The 14,827-nt window shown below is 42.2% G+C and overlaps 3 protein-coding genes across 3 annotated transcripts; 2 read left to right on the top strand and 1 right to left on the bottom strand.

The window, feature by feature from the left end:
* Positions 1-7,234, bottom strand: LOC119551902 (helicase ARIP4). Its single transcript, XM_037861516.1, has 8 exons — positions 6,954-7,234; positions 3,765-6,044; positions 3,104-3,705; positions 2,848-3,046; positions 2,087-2,780; positions 1,919-2,027; positions 1,626-1,859; positions 1-1,575 (listed from the first exon to the last, which is right to left on the bottom strand). Coding segments are annotated over exons 1-8 (4,890 nt in total). The 5' UTR covers positions 6,956-7,234; the 3' UTR covers positions 1-805.
* A 588-nt stretch (positions 7,235-7,822) lies between these two features.
* Positions 7,823-9,538, top strand: LOC119550531 (beta-1,4-glucuronyltransferase 1). Its single transcript, XM_037859251.1, has 4 exons — positions 7,823-7,969; positions 8,026-9,023; positions 9,082-9,235; positions 9,293-9,538. The coding sequence occupies exons 2-4, from the start codon at positions 8,212-8,214 to the stop codon at positions 9,515-9,517; spliced, it is 1,191 nt and encodes a 396-aa protein (XP_037715179.1). The 5' UTR covers positions 7,823-7,969; positions 8,026-8,211; the 3' UTR covers positions 9,518-9,538.
* A 771-nt stretch (positions 9,539-10,309) lies between these two features.
* LOC119550846 lies at positions 10,310-11,061 on the top strand. Its single transcript, XM_037859813.1, has 2 exons — positions 10,310-10,424; positions 10,477-11,061. Exons 1-2 carry the CDS (start codon positions 10,374-10,376, stop codon positions 10,954-10,956), a joined length of 531 nt encoding a protein of 176 aa, XP_037715741.1. The 5' UTR covers positions 10,310-10,373; the 3' UTR covers positions 10,957-11,061.
* The last annotated feature ends 3,766 nt before the right edge of the window (positions 11,062-14,827 follow it).

Here is a 14,827-nt window from a genome sequence, read left to right on the forward strand (position 1 = left end):
TTCTGTTGGTTTAATACTTTTTCTTTATTGCTTAGATCTAACATTGTTTAATCAAAGCTTGTTTATTATTTCGAATGTGCTATTATCTAGACTAATGTCAATGTTTTTTTTGCTTCCTTTCTTGGGGTATTGCTACCCTTAGCCGAAAGAGAGACCAATTTTCGAATGTTATTCCGTATGAGTTTTTCTATTCATGGGCATCTAAATTAAATACAATTGGGTAGAACGATTGCTTAAACAGTATGTTACGAGCTATGAATATTTATTTAGATTTCTTTTGTATTTTCCAGAATAAAAACTAATAACTTATCGTAATTATGCGTTTAAAAAGAATTTACTATGATAAGATAATAAATAAATTAGAGGAAAATAGAGGTAAGGAATAAAGGCCGAGCTCTGTTGGTCCAGTCAAGGAAACACCTGAACGACAAAGTAAATAATTTCTGCATGCAAAATATTTTGATTTGCAAACCACAACAACATTATCATGGGTAAATTGAAGTTTAATAAGTATAGGAAGCATTGTGTGCGGTTTATTGATCACTTATACGATCGTATTAATTGTCTAATATAAAGATAATTATTTGTTTAAACAGTTTACTTTACGCTCTTTGAGTACATTACAAAATGTAAAAAGAAAGAATCATGAAACATAATTTCCGAATAATCTTCTATACAGTAAAGCAACGCGAATCGAAACTATAAAATTATCATTTACAGATAGTCTGAGTATATTTGAGCTCGCTAGAGTGGCTTCGCCCTGAACTGGACTCGGAGATATTGGACCATAGTCTATTTACACTCGCTATTGCGACGACCATTCGTTGATGGGGTAAGTACTACCAATGTACGATGGCTGTCGAATAGACTCGCTTGACGCTGGTGAATTTACAACCGAACTCCAATGCTGCCGGGGGAACGCATTCGAGTTCACGTAAGACGACGGAGCGCCGATGTAAGACGCTGGCGGATGGAGGTTGGAATGGTACGGTGCGAAGTTCAGATTGCCGTAGGAGGTGTAGTTATTGATGTGGTAGCCTGAAGCGGGGGGTGCGGCCTTGTGCTTATTGTCATAGTAGTCGTAGTACTGTGGCGGATATGTGTGCTGGAAGGGTTTGGGCTGGAAGTACGAGCTATCCGCCGACGGCGCCGCCTCGCTGTTCGGAGCTCCTGGATGCGGTGGTAGCGGCGCATTGGGTTGAATACTATTGGCATTGTTGTAACCCTCTCCGGCAGCTGGCAGGTGATTTTGATGTTTGTACGCCTGCGGCGGAGGTGGCTGCTGCGGGGGTTGCTGCTGTGGTGGCTGTTGTTGCTGCGGTTGTTGATGCGACTGTTGCTGCTGCTGCGGCTGTGGCTGAGATTGCTGTGGGTAGTTTAAGTCGCAAGGCATCTGATGCGGATTTGATGGGGTGGCTAAAGTATTATTTGGTTGCGTTTGGGGCTTAAAATGTTGCATGTTCTCCGTGGAATTTCTATCCTTTGTAGACATCTCTGGCCGGCTAGTGCTTGCTGGGGGGCTCTCCTTATTTTTGACCACATGTGGTTCGTCATCAGCAGTCAGATCTTTCACATCTGAAAAAAATTACTCAATTAAATATCTTTTTCAAAATCGTAAGGCTTACCTTCTTCTGGAGTTTGGGGCTTTGCGGTATCGGTGTCACAATCGGAAGTAATGTCAATTACATCGTCTTTATTTGTCTTTTCTGGTTCGGTTTTTGCCGTGGTCCTTATAGCTATGATCTTCCCGCTATCCAACTGCATGTATATTCCTTTCGTCGACTTGAGAACCATAACTCGTTGACCAGCCTTTAGGATTATGTTGGCCTTGTCGGCCGAATTTGTGGGAATGACAACATCTAAAATAGTTATTAGTTAGCAATTGATTGGAGTTCGTTGAATATACGAGGCGACTTACCAAGTGGTAAGGTCATTTCTTGGGCAGTCATCCCCTGCCGCTGCCACACGTCAGCCGGAATCCAACGAGTTGATCGCCCTCCAGTTGACGGTGTGTTCGGTTTTACGTGCTGTGTGGTAAAACAAATACTTAAAACATTTGCTAAATCGTAATGTACAAACTACTAACCTGGTTCATTGGTTTGGTAATAACAGTTCCATCGTTGTTCACGATCTTATAATGCATTTTCGCAGGTGCATAATTACATCTCTGATTGACGGCAGCTTTCTTTTCCATCTCGTAGCTGCGATGAGCTTGCCTTTTTTCCGCTTGCGAAAGCTTTCTGTCCTTTTGATCGACCAACAAACTTTCGTGCAAGAATGGTTCCTTTGTCACACAATGTCTGTGTAATTCAAGAATAGTGTTTATTATTGAGTCGGCATGAATGATAGGTTCCCGGACATCGTCCTTTTCCTTCTTAATTGGCGAGTGAGCGGCGCCGTTTAGTGATTTGGACTCGGTTTGATCGTCTAGTGGCTTCTTATCCTCATCGTTTGATTTATTTGACTCATCTGGCGACATGTTTAAATCGACTTCTTTCTTAATTTGGTCACTGGCTAGCTTACTGCCCTCCTCGGATGGGGTGCTTGGTTTACTCAAATCGTCTACCGTTTTATTCGCCTCCTCCGTAGTTTCTTCATCGGAGTCATAGTCGTGACAGAGGTTGGTGATATCCTTCATCGAAAGATGCGCCTCGGGATTGCATTCATCGACAATCCGGTCGGACATTCCTTGCTTTTTGATTTGCCGATCGTATATCTTCTTCTCCAAACACCTATCCATAACAATTCTGTATACAAAGCACGGTTTTACCTGACCATATCTGAAAAATAGGCAGTCAGTTTAAGTTAATATCGCCATGATCCAATTAATTAAGTATCTTCTCTTACCTATAAATCCTATATACAGCTTGTGTATCGTGACAGGGGTTCCAACTGGCATCGAATATTATAACGCGGTTCGCTCCGGTGAGGTTAATTCCCAATGAGCCGGCTCTTGTTGATATTAAAAAAAGCTTAACATTACTATTTGCATTAAATTCATTGACTAGCCTTTCCCTTTCCTGCGAGGAAGTAGAACCATCCAAACCTAAAACGAAAGTATATGGTTAAAAAACAATACAATGCGATAGGTGTGCATACTTACGAAAATACGAGCTATTTTTAGTCCATAATTGATTGCTACCAGGGACATAACTAGATTTTAGATAAACTTCGAGTAAGTTTAAGGTTAAAAGACTTTGGCTAAACAACAGAATACGATCTCCTAAATGCAGGCTCTCCTTCAAGATGCAAAAGAAAATCTCCATTTTCGGCGAATTCGATATTAGGCCCGACACATAGTTCTTCATTATGTCAACCGCCCACGAACACGAAAACTCATCGTTTCGCTTACTCTTCAGCAACTTTTTAAACGGCTCGGCAGGAACTCCAGTAACGTTTTTAATGCCCGTGGCATTCCATTCACTCGGTTTGCTCGAATTGCACTCATTGTCTACTTGATTGTTTGAACACGGCGTTTGTATTGTCGTTTCGACGGTTTTTATTTCATTTGTGTCCAGATCCACGATTTCAGAGGACCCCGTAATACTTTCAAAGTTGCTTGACATGCTCGTATCCGTTTGTTTAATGACTTCAACACAGCCCGGTTTGGGAAGAATACTGGAATCCATCCAGTAGTTGTTTTTACCCTCACTACCGAATGTTCCGTAGTTAAGAGGCTCCGGTTTTTCGTCGTAGAAAGTAGGGCTGCAAATAAAAATATATACATTGTAGTTTTGAAAAATATTGGTTATTAAATACCCTACCTTTTATTTAAATATTTAACATTCAAATCCGATGATGTGGGTATATTAAATAAAGTTTGATTTTCGGCTTTCGGCAATGTGTCGATACTATTGACCGGTTCCACGGGTCCGGTTCCATTGCTTTTCCTCTCAAGAGGCGATGCCACACTCAGGGCAGGATCTGGACTGGGCTCGACTGTTGGGGTGGGAACGCCCTTGGATACCTCCTCGTCGATTTCTAAATCTAAATCAGTCTCACATTTTTTCAGAAAATTATACAGAACATCGGGATGGTTCCAGATTTTGCAGCAAACTGCAAAAGCTTTAAGCGGATTGGGAAACGCCTTCGTGCGCACCACATCGGTCATAAAGGTGTCATAGAGCTTCCGCTGAAAGACGGTCATTTTGGCCAGGATGACGTACTCGTACTTCTGGGGCAGCGTAAGTTGCAGCACCGTGTGCGATCGCCGCTGGACAAATCCTAACAGCAGCGAGTGCAGCACGTGCGCTCTGTACCGCATGAGCCTGATGTCTTCCGGTGTGGAGTCCACGCACTGGCCATTCTGGATGGGCCGCTCAAACATGTTGCAGAATTCCGTGCGGGTGCCCAGGTAGTTCGGTCGCACGAAGTCCACCATGCACCAGTACTCGAGCAGGTTGTTCTGCAAGGGATAGCCGGTCAGCACGATGCGACGCCGCGTCCTAATCTGCTTCAGGGCCAACGAAATGCCGGCGTGTGAGTTCTTGATGCGGTGCCCCTCGTCGCAGATCACCAAGTCGGGACCTGGCTTCACCAAGGCCTCGTACACCAGGTTCATGAGATCGCTACTGGAGTCCATGCCATCGGGTCGAATGACGCTGCCCTTTCGCTTGCGCGTCTTCACCAGCTTGAGGGCCAGCAGACGAAACAGCTCGTAGCCTATCAGAAGCACGCCTCCATCGTGTACCCAATTGAGGATCACCTTCGCACGGGCCGTTAGCGTCTTCTGCTGGTCGTTTAGCACGTAGATGTCGAAGTTGCGGGCCCGCACATTGCTGTCCGCCGAGTAGCGCGGGATCCACATGTTGAACTCGCTCAGCCAATTCTGCAGGGTGTTGATGGGCATCACACACAACACCGTCTTTGCCGAGGTGTGCCTCAGGAAAATATCACAGAAGGAAACAACCTGCAGCGTCTTGCCCAGACCCATGGAGTGGGCCAGAATGCAGCCGAAACCGCTCGATTTGTTGTACCTCCGTGTGGATTCAATGATGTTGTCGTACAGGAAGCGCACGCCGCCGATCTGGTGCGGCTTTATCACCTTGGCTATCTGCGGGGCCAGGTACAGGGTCTCCTCGCCCTCCGGATGCGCCATGTTGACCACCACCTGTCCATTCTCGTCGGGAACATTGTACAGATCTTTGACGTGCATCCCGCTGTTAGTGGCGTCGTCCGACTCGTTCAGGTCCTCGTCGTCCTCCTCCTCCTCTTCCTCGGAGAGGAGGATGCAGTCGTCGTCGGAGCTGTCGTCGATTGTGACCACCTCGCTGGGCTGCTGCACAATGGCCTCCTTGTGCAGAACTTCGTCGATGCTGCCGCCGCTCAGGCTGCTGCTGTTCGACTCGTCGAACGTGTCCGAGGCGATCTCCTCCTCCTGGAAGTCAACGGGCGGGTGGTGCTCGACGGGAGTGGCAACCGAACAGCTTTCGATGCCCTCGCTCTCGTCCAGCTGAAGAATGCGGAAGAACTGTTTGTGCACCACCTGCTTCTGGATCTCGCGCATTGACTTCTGTTGACCAGCAACGCGAGCCAAGCGTTCCGATTCCTCCCGCTGGGCCGCCAGCGTGGTTGTGTCCAGGTTGTTCTCGTTCATCACATCGCGGATGTTCTTTCTCAGATGGCTGTTCTTCTTTTCCTCGGCGGCCGCCAGACTAATCTTCTTGTTCGCCGCCTGTTCCTCCGCCGACGAATTTTTTCGTTTGTGGCCGTAAGGTACTGTTGTCTTGGCCACCTCGGCCAGGGGATTTATGACCCGATCGGGCTCCATAGGCTGGCTAATCTCAGGGCAGTATTCTGGCATTTTAGGAGGTATTTCCGCGGCTCCATCGATGGGTATCGGTATGGGTACCGGTATGGGAATGGGCGGCTGTAGCTGTGGCTGTGGCTCTGTGGGTGTGTTGTGGAAGTACCGCCTGGGATCCTCCGGAAACATCATTGAGGGATGAAACTCGTTAACGTTGGGCCAACCCTCCGGCTTTTGTAGTCTTTGGTTAACTTCGTAATTGTGGTTCGACTCTTCCATGTTGGCCTCTGAATTATCCCTGTGGAGTAGAGGGACGGATTAGTATTGACTGCATACAAATGTGAAGGATGATATTTGATTGGTTCGTAAAACAACTAACGTCATATGAATGCCAAAAACAAAAAACATTTGTTTACAATTGGTTTGTTTTGAACTCGAGTGGAGCTTAAATTCCGGCCCTAAGTTATAAATCCTATGTATGTTTTTCGTTAGAAATGCAGATGGATGATAATGACTATTACTACACCCATGTAACAGATGAGCAATAAAAACCCGACTTATCCCATCGCTAACAGAGGTCACGGAACCAATTAACAAATCTTCGGGGACAGGGGCGTAGTAAAAACTGGATCTGGTTACTTCTTGGTATCCATTATGTGCGGGGAGACAAATGTACATACGTACATAGATGATATATGGGCTTACAGGGATTGCTATTTACTTGGCATGGATAAATTCTTGGCTGTTGACACTTATCAGAAGCACCCCTACATACTTACATACATACAGGTGTAATTTTCGCCAGCCTATTGACGGAATATACAAAATCGTATATATCCACGGGCAGGCGCTTAGCTATATAGTGACCTATATCATAACTGAACGATCGTGGTCTTACATCAGCAGACTTAAGGGGAGTATTTGTCAATTTGCCTTTTACAATCCACACATGTATGCACATTACATACTCATATACCCAAGTACATACTGAAATCGTAACCGGGCCGGATTTTAGTCTTTAAAATGGACAATTGATTTGTTTTTTCTCACAGTTCTATTTTCAATATCAAGGGGAAGGATAAATCAAAACAAATTATGGCGAATACTAATTAAATTATATATGCACATTAACTGTGACGGTTTTTTTTCTTTAGCTACAAGCAGGATTTTGTGTACTTGGGTTTGGGGCACAAACAATCTTACGTACATTTACATGCAGCCGGCGAATAAGGTTTTAGGATGAAAGAATTAACAACACAGGCTCTTAATTATTGTTATTTTATACATATGGATGTTTTCCTATATGCACGGTTGGAAGGTTCTTTTTATTGGTGTTCGGTTTTGAGATTCTCGGTTTATCACGTCCGCCACTTGTGTTCCGAATGCCAATTTCTTTAGATTGTTTTTATATTAATTTAAAATGTTATTCTCGATTTATTTTCTTGCTGTTTTCAACATGTATATTTGTATATAATGTATACATTACTCTACATAGATATGAACAAAGTTTAGCCCTGGTGAACGGTCAGATTGCATGATGAGTGACCGTTCTTGTGGGGACCTACTGCACGGCTCGTCAGGAAGATTAATCGAAACAAATGGGAAATGGAACAGTATAAATTTATTTTAAAGGTTTTAACGTTTGCTTTTTTTCGTAGAGCTCCCGGTTACTGTATTAATACAAATTAAATATATCAGTTCCTTTGGTATTCTGCAATACATTCTGCTTGATTTTCTTTTAACTTATTAAATGATTCAATTGCTAAAAACAACTTTTAAACACATATTATTCGAAGAACTTATTAAATATTTGGACCTTTAAAAGTATTGATGGCTATATAAAATATATAATACATTTCATAAATTAATTTCATGGTAGATACATCATGCTTAACACCTTATACAGAAATGAGGTAAAACTATTTTTAAACTATAGTACGTTGAATTTGTGAAACTTTGTTGGTTTGTATGGAACATATGGTTTGCAAGTGAGTTCTAATAAACATTTCCATTGTAACCAGTCGGTAAACTGAAGTGGAGCAGTATATTTTTAGTATTTCATAAGAAACAGTTAGATTTTCATAAACACATGCCACGGTCACACTGCAAGGATATTTTTAACGTATATTATGAAAAATTAAAACGATTACAATTATATCGTAATTAAGGTTGTGTTTTCCTGATAAGTAACTGCTTTGTGATACTCGTGTTGCTCGAATAATGGTAATATAAACATTGCTTTTTAAGGATATCATATTGACTCTTGTCCTCTCTCCCAGTGCCACATATCAAACTGGAGTTCGCTGAAAATTGTGCTAGCCCTCCTCTCGGTCAATATATTTTGGCTTTTGAAGGTGTATCCTCCGGCAGGAGGAGATGCGCCGCAGAGGTGTCCCCCTCCAGAGGCCACTCCTCGTAGTCCTGCGGCGGCAGAGTGTCCCTAGCATGCGGATATTGCCTATGCTATGCTGCAGCCGCTGAATAACCTGGATGGTTTTGTGGCTCCCAATAACTCTGCATCTCTGGCCTTCGATAACATTGACCTGAGCTACGGACGGTGGGATAGTCAGCAGCTGTACATGATCAAGGATTTCGCTTTGCTGGGCGAACAGTACGTGGATACCTCGGACGGCAGTTTGGTCTGCCTGGCCACCCAGACTTCGGTGGAGCGCCTTAATTCGCTACCCCAGGTGGCTGCCAATTGGCAGGGCAAGATGTCCGTCGCCGTTTTTGCCGCCGGTCAAGAAGAGTTTCTTATCCTGCAATACTTCGTCACCTACATGCGCCTGTGCTTCGCCAACATACGCGAGAATGCCACCTTTCACCTGCTCATGCCGAGGGACTTCAACAACTTGCCCCGTGTGTTGGCTGTGCCGCTGAACATGAAAGGCAAATTTGACTGCCAGTACCCGGATAGAACGCTAAAGTCCCTGCTCAAGTTCCGCTCCCTAAGAACGCTGCAGTGGCGACAGAGGAACACCTATCCCCAGAACCATATGCGGAACCTGGCGCGCAAGGGCTGCCAGACGAAGTATGTCTTTCTCACCGACATCGACATTGTGCCCAGCACGAACAGTGTCCCCCAGCTGAACCACTTCTTCAGGACAGCCAATTGCTCCAAGAGCTGTGCCTACGTAATCCCCACATTTGAAATCGACGTAAGAGCGACGTTTCCCCGCTCCAAGAACGCCCTGGTCCGCTTGATAAGGAAGGGACTTGCCAGGCCTTTTCACGAAAAGGTCTTTATCTACAACCAATATGCGACTAACTTCTCCAAGTACGTTTTTCTCAATAAGTCTTACGAAATGAATCCTACTGAAATACTTGTATTTCAGATGGCTGTCCACAAACACAAACGAGACGGAGGTATCTGTCAGCCATATCGTAACGAACTTTGAGTTTCTGTATGAACCATTCTACATTGCTGTGGACAACGCACCAGCACACGACGAAAGATTTCTGGGCTACGGGTTCACAAGGAACTCCCAAGTGAGTAGAAACTAAATTTGAATCGTATTTGGTTCACTTACTTACATCTATCTGCAGGTGTATGAGATGCATATAGCTGGCTATCAGTTCTACGTCCTTTCTCCCGTTTTCACCGGCCACTGGGGATTGCAAAGAAAGCAGGCGAGACCGGCTTGGCGAGAGCAGCAGAACAACGCGAATCGCAGGAAGTTTGATGTTTTTAAAAGCGAAATATTTGTGCGATACAAAAATGATCCACGCCTGCTGTTGAAATCCAAAAAGAATCAAATCCTAGTGAAATAAATACATGATAGATGAAAAGTATTCAAATAGCGTCTGTCTAGAAGGAAGGATGGTAACCTTAAAATTTTCCTCAATTGTCTCTGCTTATAATACGAATTACTATAATGGATGGTTTTTACTGAGACACTTTTGTGCTGAGGAGAGTATAATGAACAGTAACCCAGGGATACTAACTCCTTTGCACCTGTAACAGACTCTCCCATAATTGTGAACAAGACTATCCTGTAATACCTATTCTTCTAGGTTAATCACGCCGAATCCATCATTATGAAATTAAAACTTTTAAAGCAGTTTTATGGATTTATAGACGAATCTTAGGAACTTTAATTTTTTGAATTGATTGAAACCATTCCTGGCACGCCGATTGATATTGACAAATTAAATACAACACTGAGAAAAAGTTATTTAAAATGTTGTCGCCACAGCGACTTTCCATTTTCTCGGACTAGCGCGTACAATTTTTATTGCTTTTAACTTTTCAATGCATTCATTTTTGGCACGGTATGCATGGTACGAAATCCTTTTGTAAAATATTTAAACATGGCGACAGATTGGTGATTGTGAGCGTTATAGTTGCCTTGGCACATCGGTATAGCTACGCCTTTATAAAACCTTTATATAACATTAATGTGAACACACCGAAAACTATTCACTTACTCTATGGGTATTATTATGCATTTCCGTGAGTTAACATTTTATTAACATTTTGAGGTAGTTTTTTGAATTAACAATAATATCTTAGGAGCTGAAATTTTGCATGCCCACGAAATGGCAACCGCCTGGAATGGGATATATATAAACCAGCTGCTCAATCTCTCATTAGAACAGTTTAGAAGTTAAACCATTTAAGCCCAAAATGAGACGAAATTTGTTAGTTTTAGCGTTTTTTGGCTTCGCTGTTATGATAGTAAGTAGAAAGGATTTTTTTAAACAATTCTATAACTTTTACATTAAATTAGGACGCCAAATTCGATATTGTCTATAATGTGCAACTTACAAACCATCCTGGAGATTTGATGACTACCAGTCTACGGCGTTATGGGCGCGATCCAAGTCCAATTTCTGGTAATATTACAATTCTGAAGGATCTTACCAATAAACATCGGATGTCAGTGGATATTCTAAGGATTGATAACGACGAAGTGGTGGACTTTCCAGGATTGAAAAATCGGAGAATTTGCGAAGCTATCAAGAAATTCTATGATCCTTACTTGAAAACCACGCTTACGAGGAATAACACAAACTTAAACTTTAAAAAAGGAAAGCTGTGCCCCGTCCCAAAAGGTAATTACTGGGTCAAGGACATCGTGTTTGACATAAATGAGTGGAAGACGTTTTGGTGGCGCGTTGGTTTCTACAACGTTAATTTTACGATATTTAATGAAGACGCAACATTTGGCGGTAGAATTGAATTACGCGCTAGAGTTAATCAGATATAGTCCTTTTCATAAATAATTATAACACGTATATGTAAATATTTGAACATGACTTTTAAAGTTATTTACACTGTGTTTCAAATAAAGGGCTTTATTTATTAACCTCGATGGCTGCTAGAACATCTTATTCGCTTTGAGTGCCTATTTTAAAATGTGTTCACAATTAAATTGACCTACTTAAGGATTGCTGTTTTGGCTCTTTCCCATTTAGAATTTAGAATATACTTAGTTTTAGATAACAGTTTTTCTTTTTTATTTATTTATTGTACTCTGTTGCCAAAAGTTTAAAACTTAAGGTACAGGGAGGAATCGGCCATAGTTGCTATGACTTTCGGCCGGACTAAATTATTATTACAGGTTTACTTAATAACTACAATTTTAAATAAGAATGGGAAGAGAAAGAGATTAACAATTTAAATGAGTTGAAGCAGGTTGACAAATTTGAGAAATTTAAGGATCTGCTGAAGATTTTCAAATGAAGGGTTAATTAAAAGATCCGATAGTTATACCCGTTATTCGTAGAGTAAAAGGGTGTACTAGATTCGTCGGAAAGTATGTTACAGGCAGAAGGAAGCGTTTCCGACCCCATAAAGTATATATATTCTTGATCAGGATCACTAGCCGAGTCGATCTAGCCATGTCCGTCTGCCTGTCCGGATGAACGCTGAGATCTCGGAAACTATAAGAGCTAGGCTATTGAGATTTGGCGTGCAGATTCCTGATCTTCTTACGCAGCGCAAGTTTGTTTCAGCAGAGTGCCACGCCCACTCTAACGCCCACAAACCGCCCAAAACTGTGGCTCCTACAGTTTTGATGCTAGAACGAAAATTTTAACTGAAATGTATTGTTCTCATCAATACCTATCGACTGACCTAAAAAAAAGTTTGCCACGCACACTGTAACGCTCACAAGCCGCGAACAACCTTAAAAAAAACGTAAATATGAACGCGAATATCTCGAAAATATCAAGGATAAAGAAATTGGATTTCAGATTTAGATTCCGTAGCCTTGTGCGCAGCGCAAGTTTGTTACGCGAATATGCCATTCCCACTCTAACGCCCAAGCCTGTGGCGCCCACAATTTTCATGCTAGATAAAGAATTTTAATTGATATGTATTGGTCTCGTCAATACCTATCGATTGACCCAAAAAAAACTTTGCCACGCCCACTCTAACGCCCACAACGCTTAAATCTGTCTACCGCCGGTAAGTGGCGCATTTCAATCTCGCTTTGCTGCTTGCATATCTCCATTTTACTTTGGTCCCTTTAGCTGAGTAACGGGTATCTGATAGTCGAGGTACTCGACTATAGCGTTCTTCCTTGTTTTTATTTTTGTTTTTGGAGATCCTTTGTATGATTTGGTTTAACGGGGTGTCTTTGGCCTGAAGCATAGTGTGGATTATTTTCTTTTTAGGTATTCGGTTCTATTTTCTATTGATTGGATGTTTGCTTTAAGGTAGAACAAAAGGCTCCTAATGATGTTCGTAGTGCGGAATTTAGTAGGGTTTTGATTGGTTTTAGAAGAGAAATCTTTGACGTGCCGTATATAGGAAGAGCGTAATCTATCTTGGAGATGCATAGGCTTTTTACGATTTCGATTAGGGTATGTGGGTGGCTATTGTATTTTCCGCTGGATAAGCATTTTATTATGTTTAGGGATTTATCTATTGATTTTCTTAACGTGGGGCTTAAATTTATATCTGTGGTCAAAATGTAGTCCTAGTAACGATAGTTCCTTAACGTTTTTGATGGTCGTGTCTTGTGTTGATAACTCATTTTTTGCATGTATAGATGTGCTTGCATTTTTGAACAGAGAGCATTGCCCCTCATTTATGACACCAAGCGTTAATTTCGTTAAATAGATTAATCAGGTTTATCGAGACATTTTTGTCTCGTTTTAAATTGATAAATATGTTAAAGTCATCGGCGTGTGCTGTGTGGGAAAGGTTTTTGTGATTGTCTATGATATCGGAGAGGCTGTTGAATGCGATAAGAAAAAGTATAACCGAAAGTGGGGATCCTTGCGGTATGCCGTTGTGTAATGGTTGTACCATCGACGTGCTATTGTTGGCTCTAACTCGTATTTTCCTATTAGACATAAAATGTGGACCACAGCCCCATGCCGAGAGTTGGTTAATGATTGTGTGTAGCCCTATTTTTTCAAAGGCTTTGGCAAAGTCTAGGGATATGATTGAGAGGTGTCTCTTTTCGTTGAGGGCTCTGTGGATAGTCCATAACAGACTTCCCTTTTTTAAATCCGAGTTGACGGCTATTTAGTAGTTTGTTGGATGTTGCAAACCTCCATAGCCGTTTCGATATTATTTTACCTAATTTTTTTGATAAGCCGGGATTTAGGGAAATAGGTCTGTAGGATTCTATTAAAGTCTTGTCAGTACCTGATTTGTGTATTGGGATAATTATGCTAGTTTTGTAGGTCTGAGGAATGTGTGTTTTAGGATGTTATTGAATAAATTTATGATTCTCATTTTTACTGGGTTTGCGACGTGTTGGATCATTGGATAATTTATTTTATCCTGTCCTGGTGTTTGACCTTATAGGCTGTTCAGGGCTGCTGAGAATTCTAAAAAGTTTATATCTTTACCATAAATGATGCGGTTTTATGTGTGGTGTTTCCTTGGTTAAGTGTGAGTAATTTTTGTTTTTCTTCGATGAAGCTTGTGGAAATTTGTGCGTCCTCTGAGCGAAGAGACCAATATTTTGCAAATGTGTCGGCAATTTGATCCGGGCAAGTAAGGAGGTTGTTACTATTGTTGTCTTTAATAACATGCATATTTGTGGCTGGCTATCAGTTATATCAGTCCTTTCTCCCGTTTTCACCGGCCACTAGGGACTGCAAAGAAAGCAGACGAGAGGCTTGGCGAGAGCAGCAGAACAACGCGTGAGCGTTAAAGTTGCCTTGGCACATCGGTATAGCTACGCCATTATAAAACCTTTATATAACATTAATGTGAACACACCGAAATCTATTCACTTACTCTATGGGAATTATTATGCATTTCCGTGAGCTAACATTTTATTAACATTTTCAGGTAGTTTTTATACCCGTTACTCGTAGAGTAAAAGGGTATACTAGATTCGTCGGAAAGTATGTAACAGGCAGAAGGAAGCGTTTCCGACCCCATAAAGTATATATATTCTTGATCAGGATCACTAGCCGAGTCGATCTAGCCATGTCCGTCTGTCCGTATGAACGCTGAGATCTCGGAATCTATAAGAGCTACAATACTGGGATTAGGCATGCAGATTCCTGAGATTCCAGCGCAGCGCAAGTTTGTTTCAGCAGAGTGCCACGCCCACTCTAACGCCCACAAATCGCCTACAATTGTGGGTCCTATATTTTTATGCTTGAATAAAAATTTTAACTGAAATGTGTTGCTCTCGTCAATACCTATCGATTGACCCAAAAAAAAGTTTGCCACGTCCACTTTAACGCCCACAAACTTCAAAAAATCGTAAATAGAACGTGGATATCTCGGAAACTATCAAGGATAGAGAATTGGGATCTCAGATTTAGATTCCGTAGCCTTGTGCGCAGCGCAAGTTTGTTACGCAAATATGCCACACGCACTCTAACGCCCAAGACTGTGGTGCCCACAATTTTCATGCTAGATAAACCCATAACGCTTAAATCTGTCTACCGCCGATAGGTGGCGCATTTCAATCTCGCTTTGCTGCTTGCATATCTCCATTTCCCTTTGGTCCCTTTAGCTGAGTAACGGGTATCTGATAGTCGAGGTACTCGACTATAGCGTTCTTCCTTGTTTGAATTTACAATCATATCTTAGAAGCCAAAATTTTGCATGCCCACGAAATGGCAACCGCCTGGAATGGGATATATATAAACCAGCTGCTC

Source organism: Drosophila subpulchrella, chromosome 2R (assembly GCF_014743375.2).
Source record: "Drosophila subpulchrella strain 33 F10 #4 breed RU33 chromosome 2R, RU_Dsub_v1.1 Primary Assembly, whole genome shotgun sequence".
Taxonomy (NCBI): Eukaryota; Metazoa; Arthropoda; class Insecta; order Diptera; family Drosophilidae; genus Drosophila; species Drosophila subpulchrella.

Bases quoted from the DNA above. Each gene is read 5' to 3' on its own strand.
- LOC119551902 (XM_037861516.1), bottom strand. The intron at 3,706-3,764 runs GTAGGGTATTTA...TTTTATTTGCAG, and splicing joins GTTAAATATTTAAATAAAAG to CCCTACTTTCTACGACGAAA. The intron at 1,576-1,625 runs GTAAGCCTTACG...AATTTTTTTCAG, and splicing joins GCCCCAAACTCCAGAAGAAG to ATGTGAAAGATCTGACTGCT.
- LOC119550531 (XM_037859251.1), top strand. From the start codon at position 8,212: ATGCTGCAGCCGCTGAATAACCTGGATGGTTTTGTGGCTCCCAATAAC. The intron at 9,024-9,081 runs GTACGTTTTTCT...CTTGTATTTCAG, and splicing joins TATGCGACTAACTTCTCCAA to ATGGCTGTCCACAAACACAA. The intron at 9,236-9,292 runs GTGAGTAGAAAC...ATCTATCTGCAG, and splicing joins GGTTCACAAGGAACTCCCAA to GTGTATGAGATGCATATAGC.
- LOC119550846 (XM_037859813.1), top strand. From the start codon at position 10,374: ATGAGACGAAATTTGTTAGTTTTAGCGTTTTTTGGCTTCGCTGTTATG. The intron at 10,425-10,476 runs GTAAGTAGAAAG...ACATTAAATTAG, and splicing joins TTGGCTTCGCTGTTATGATA to GACGCCAAATTCGATATTGT.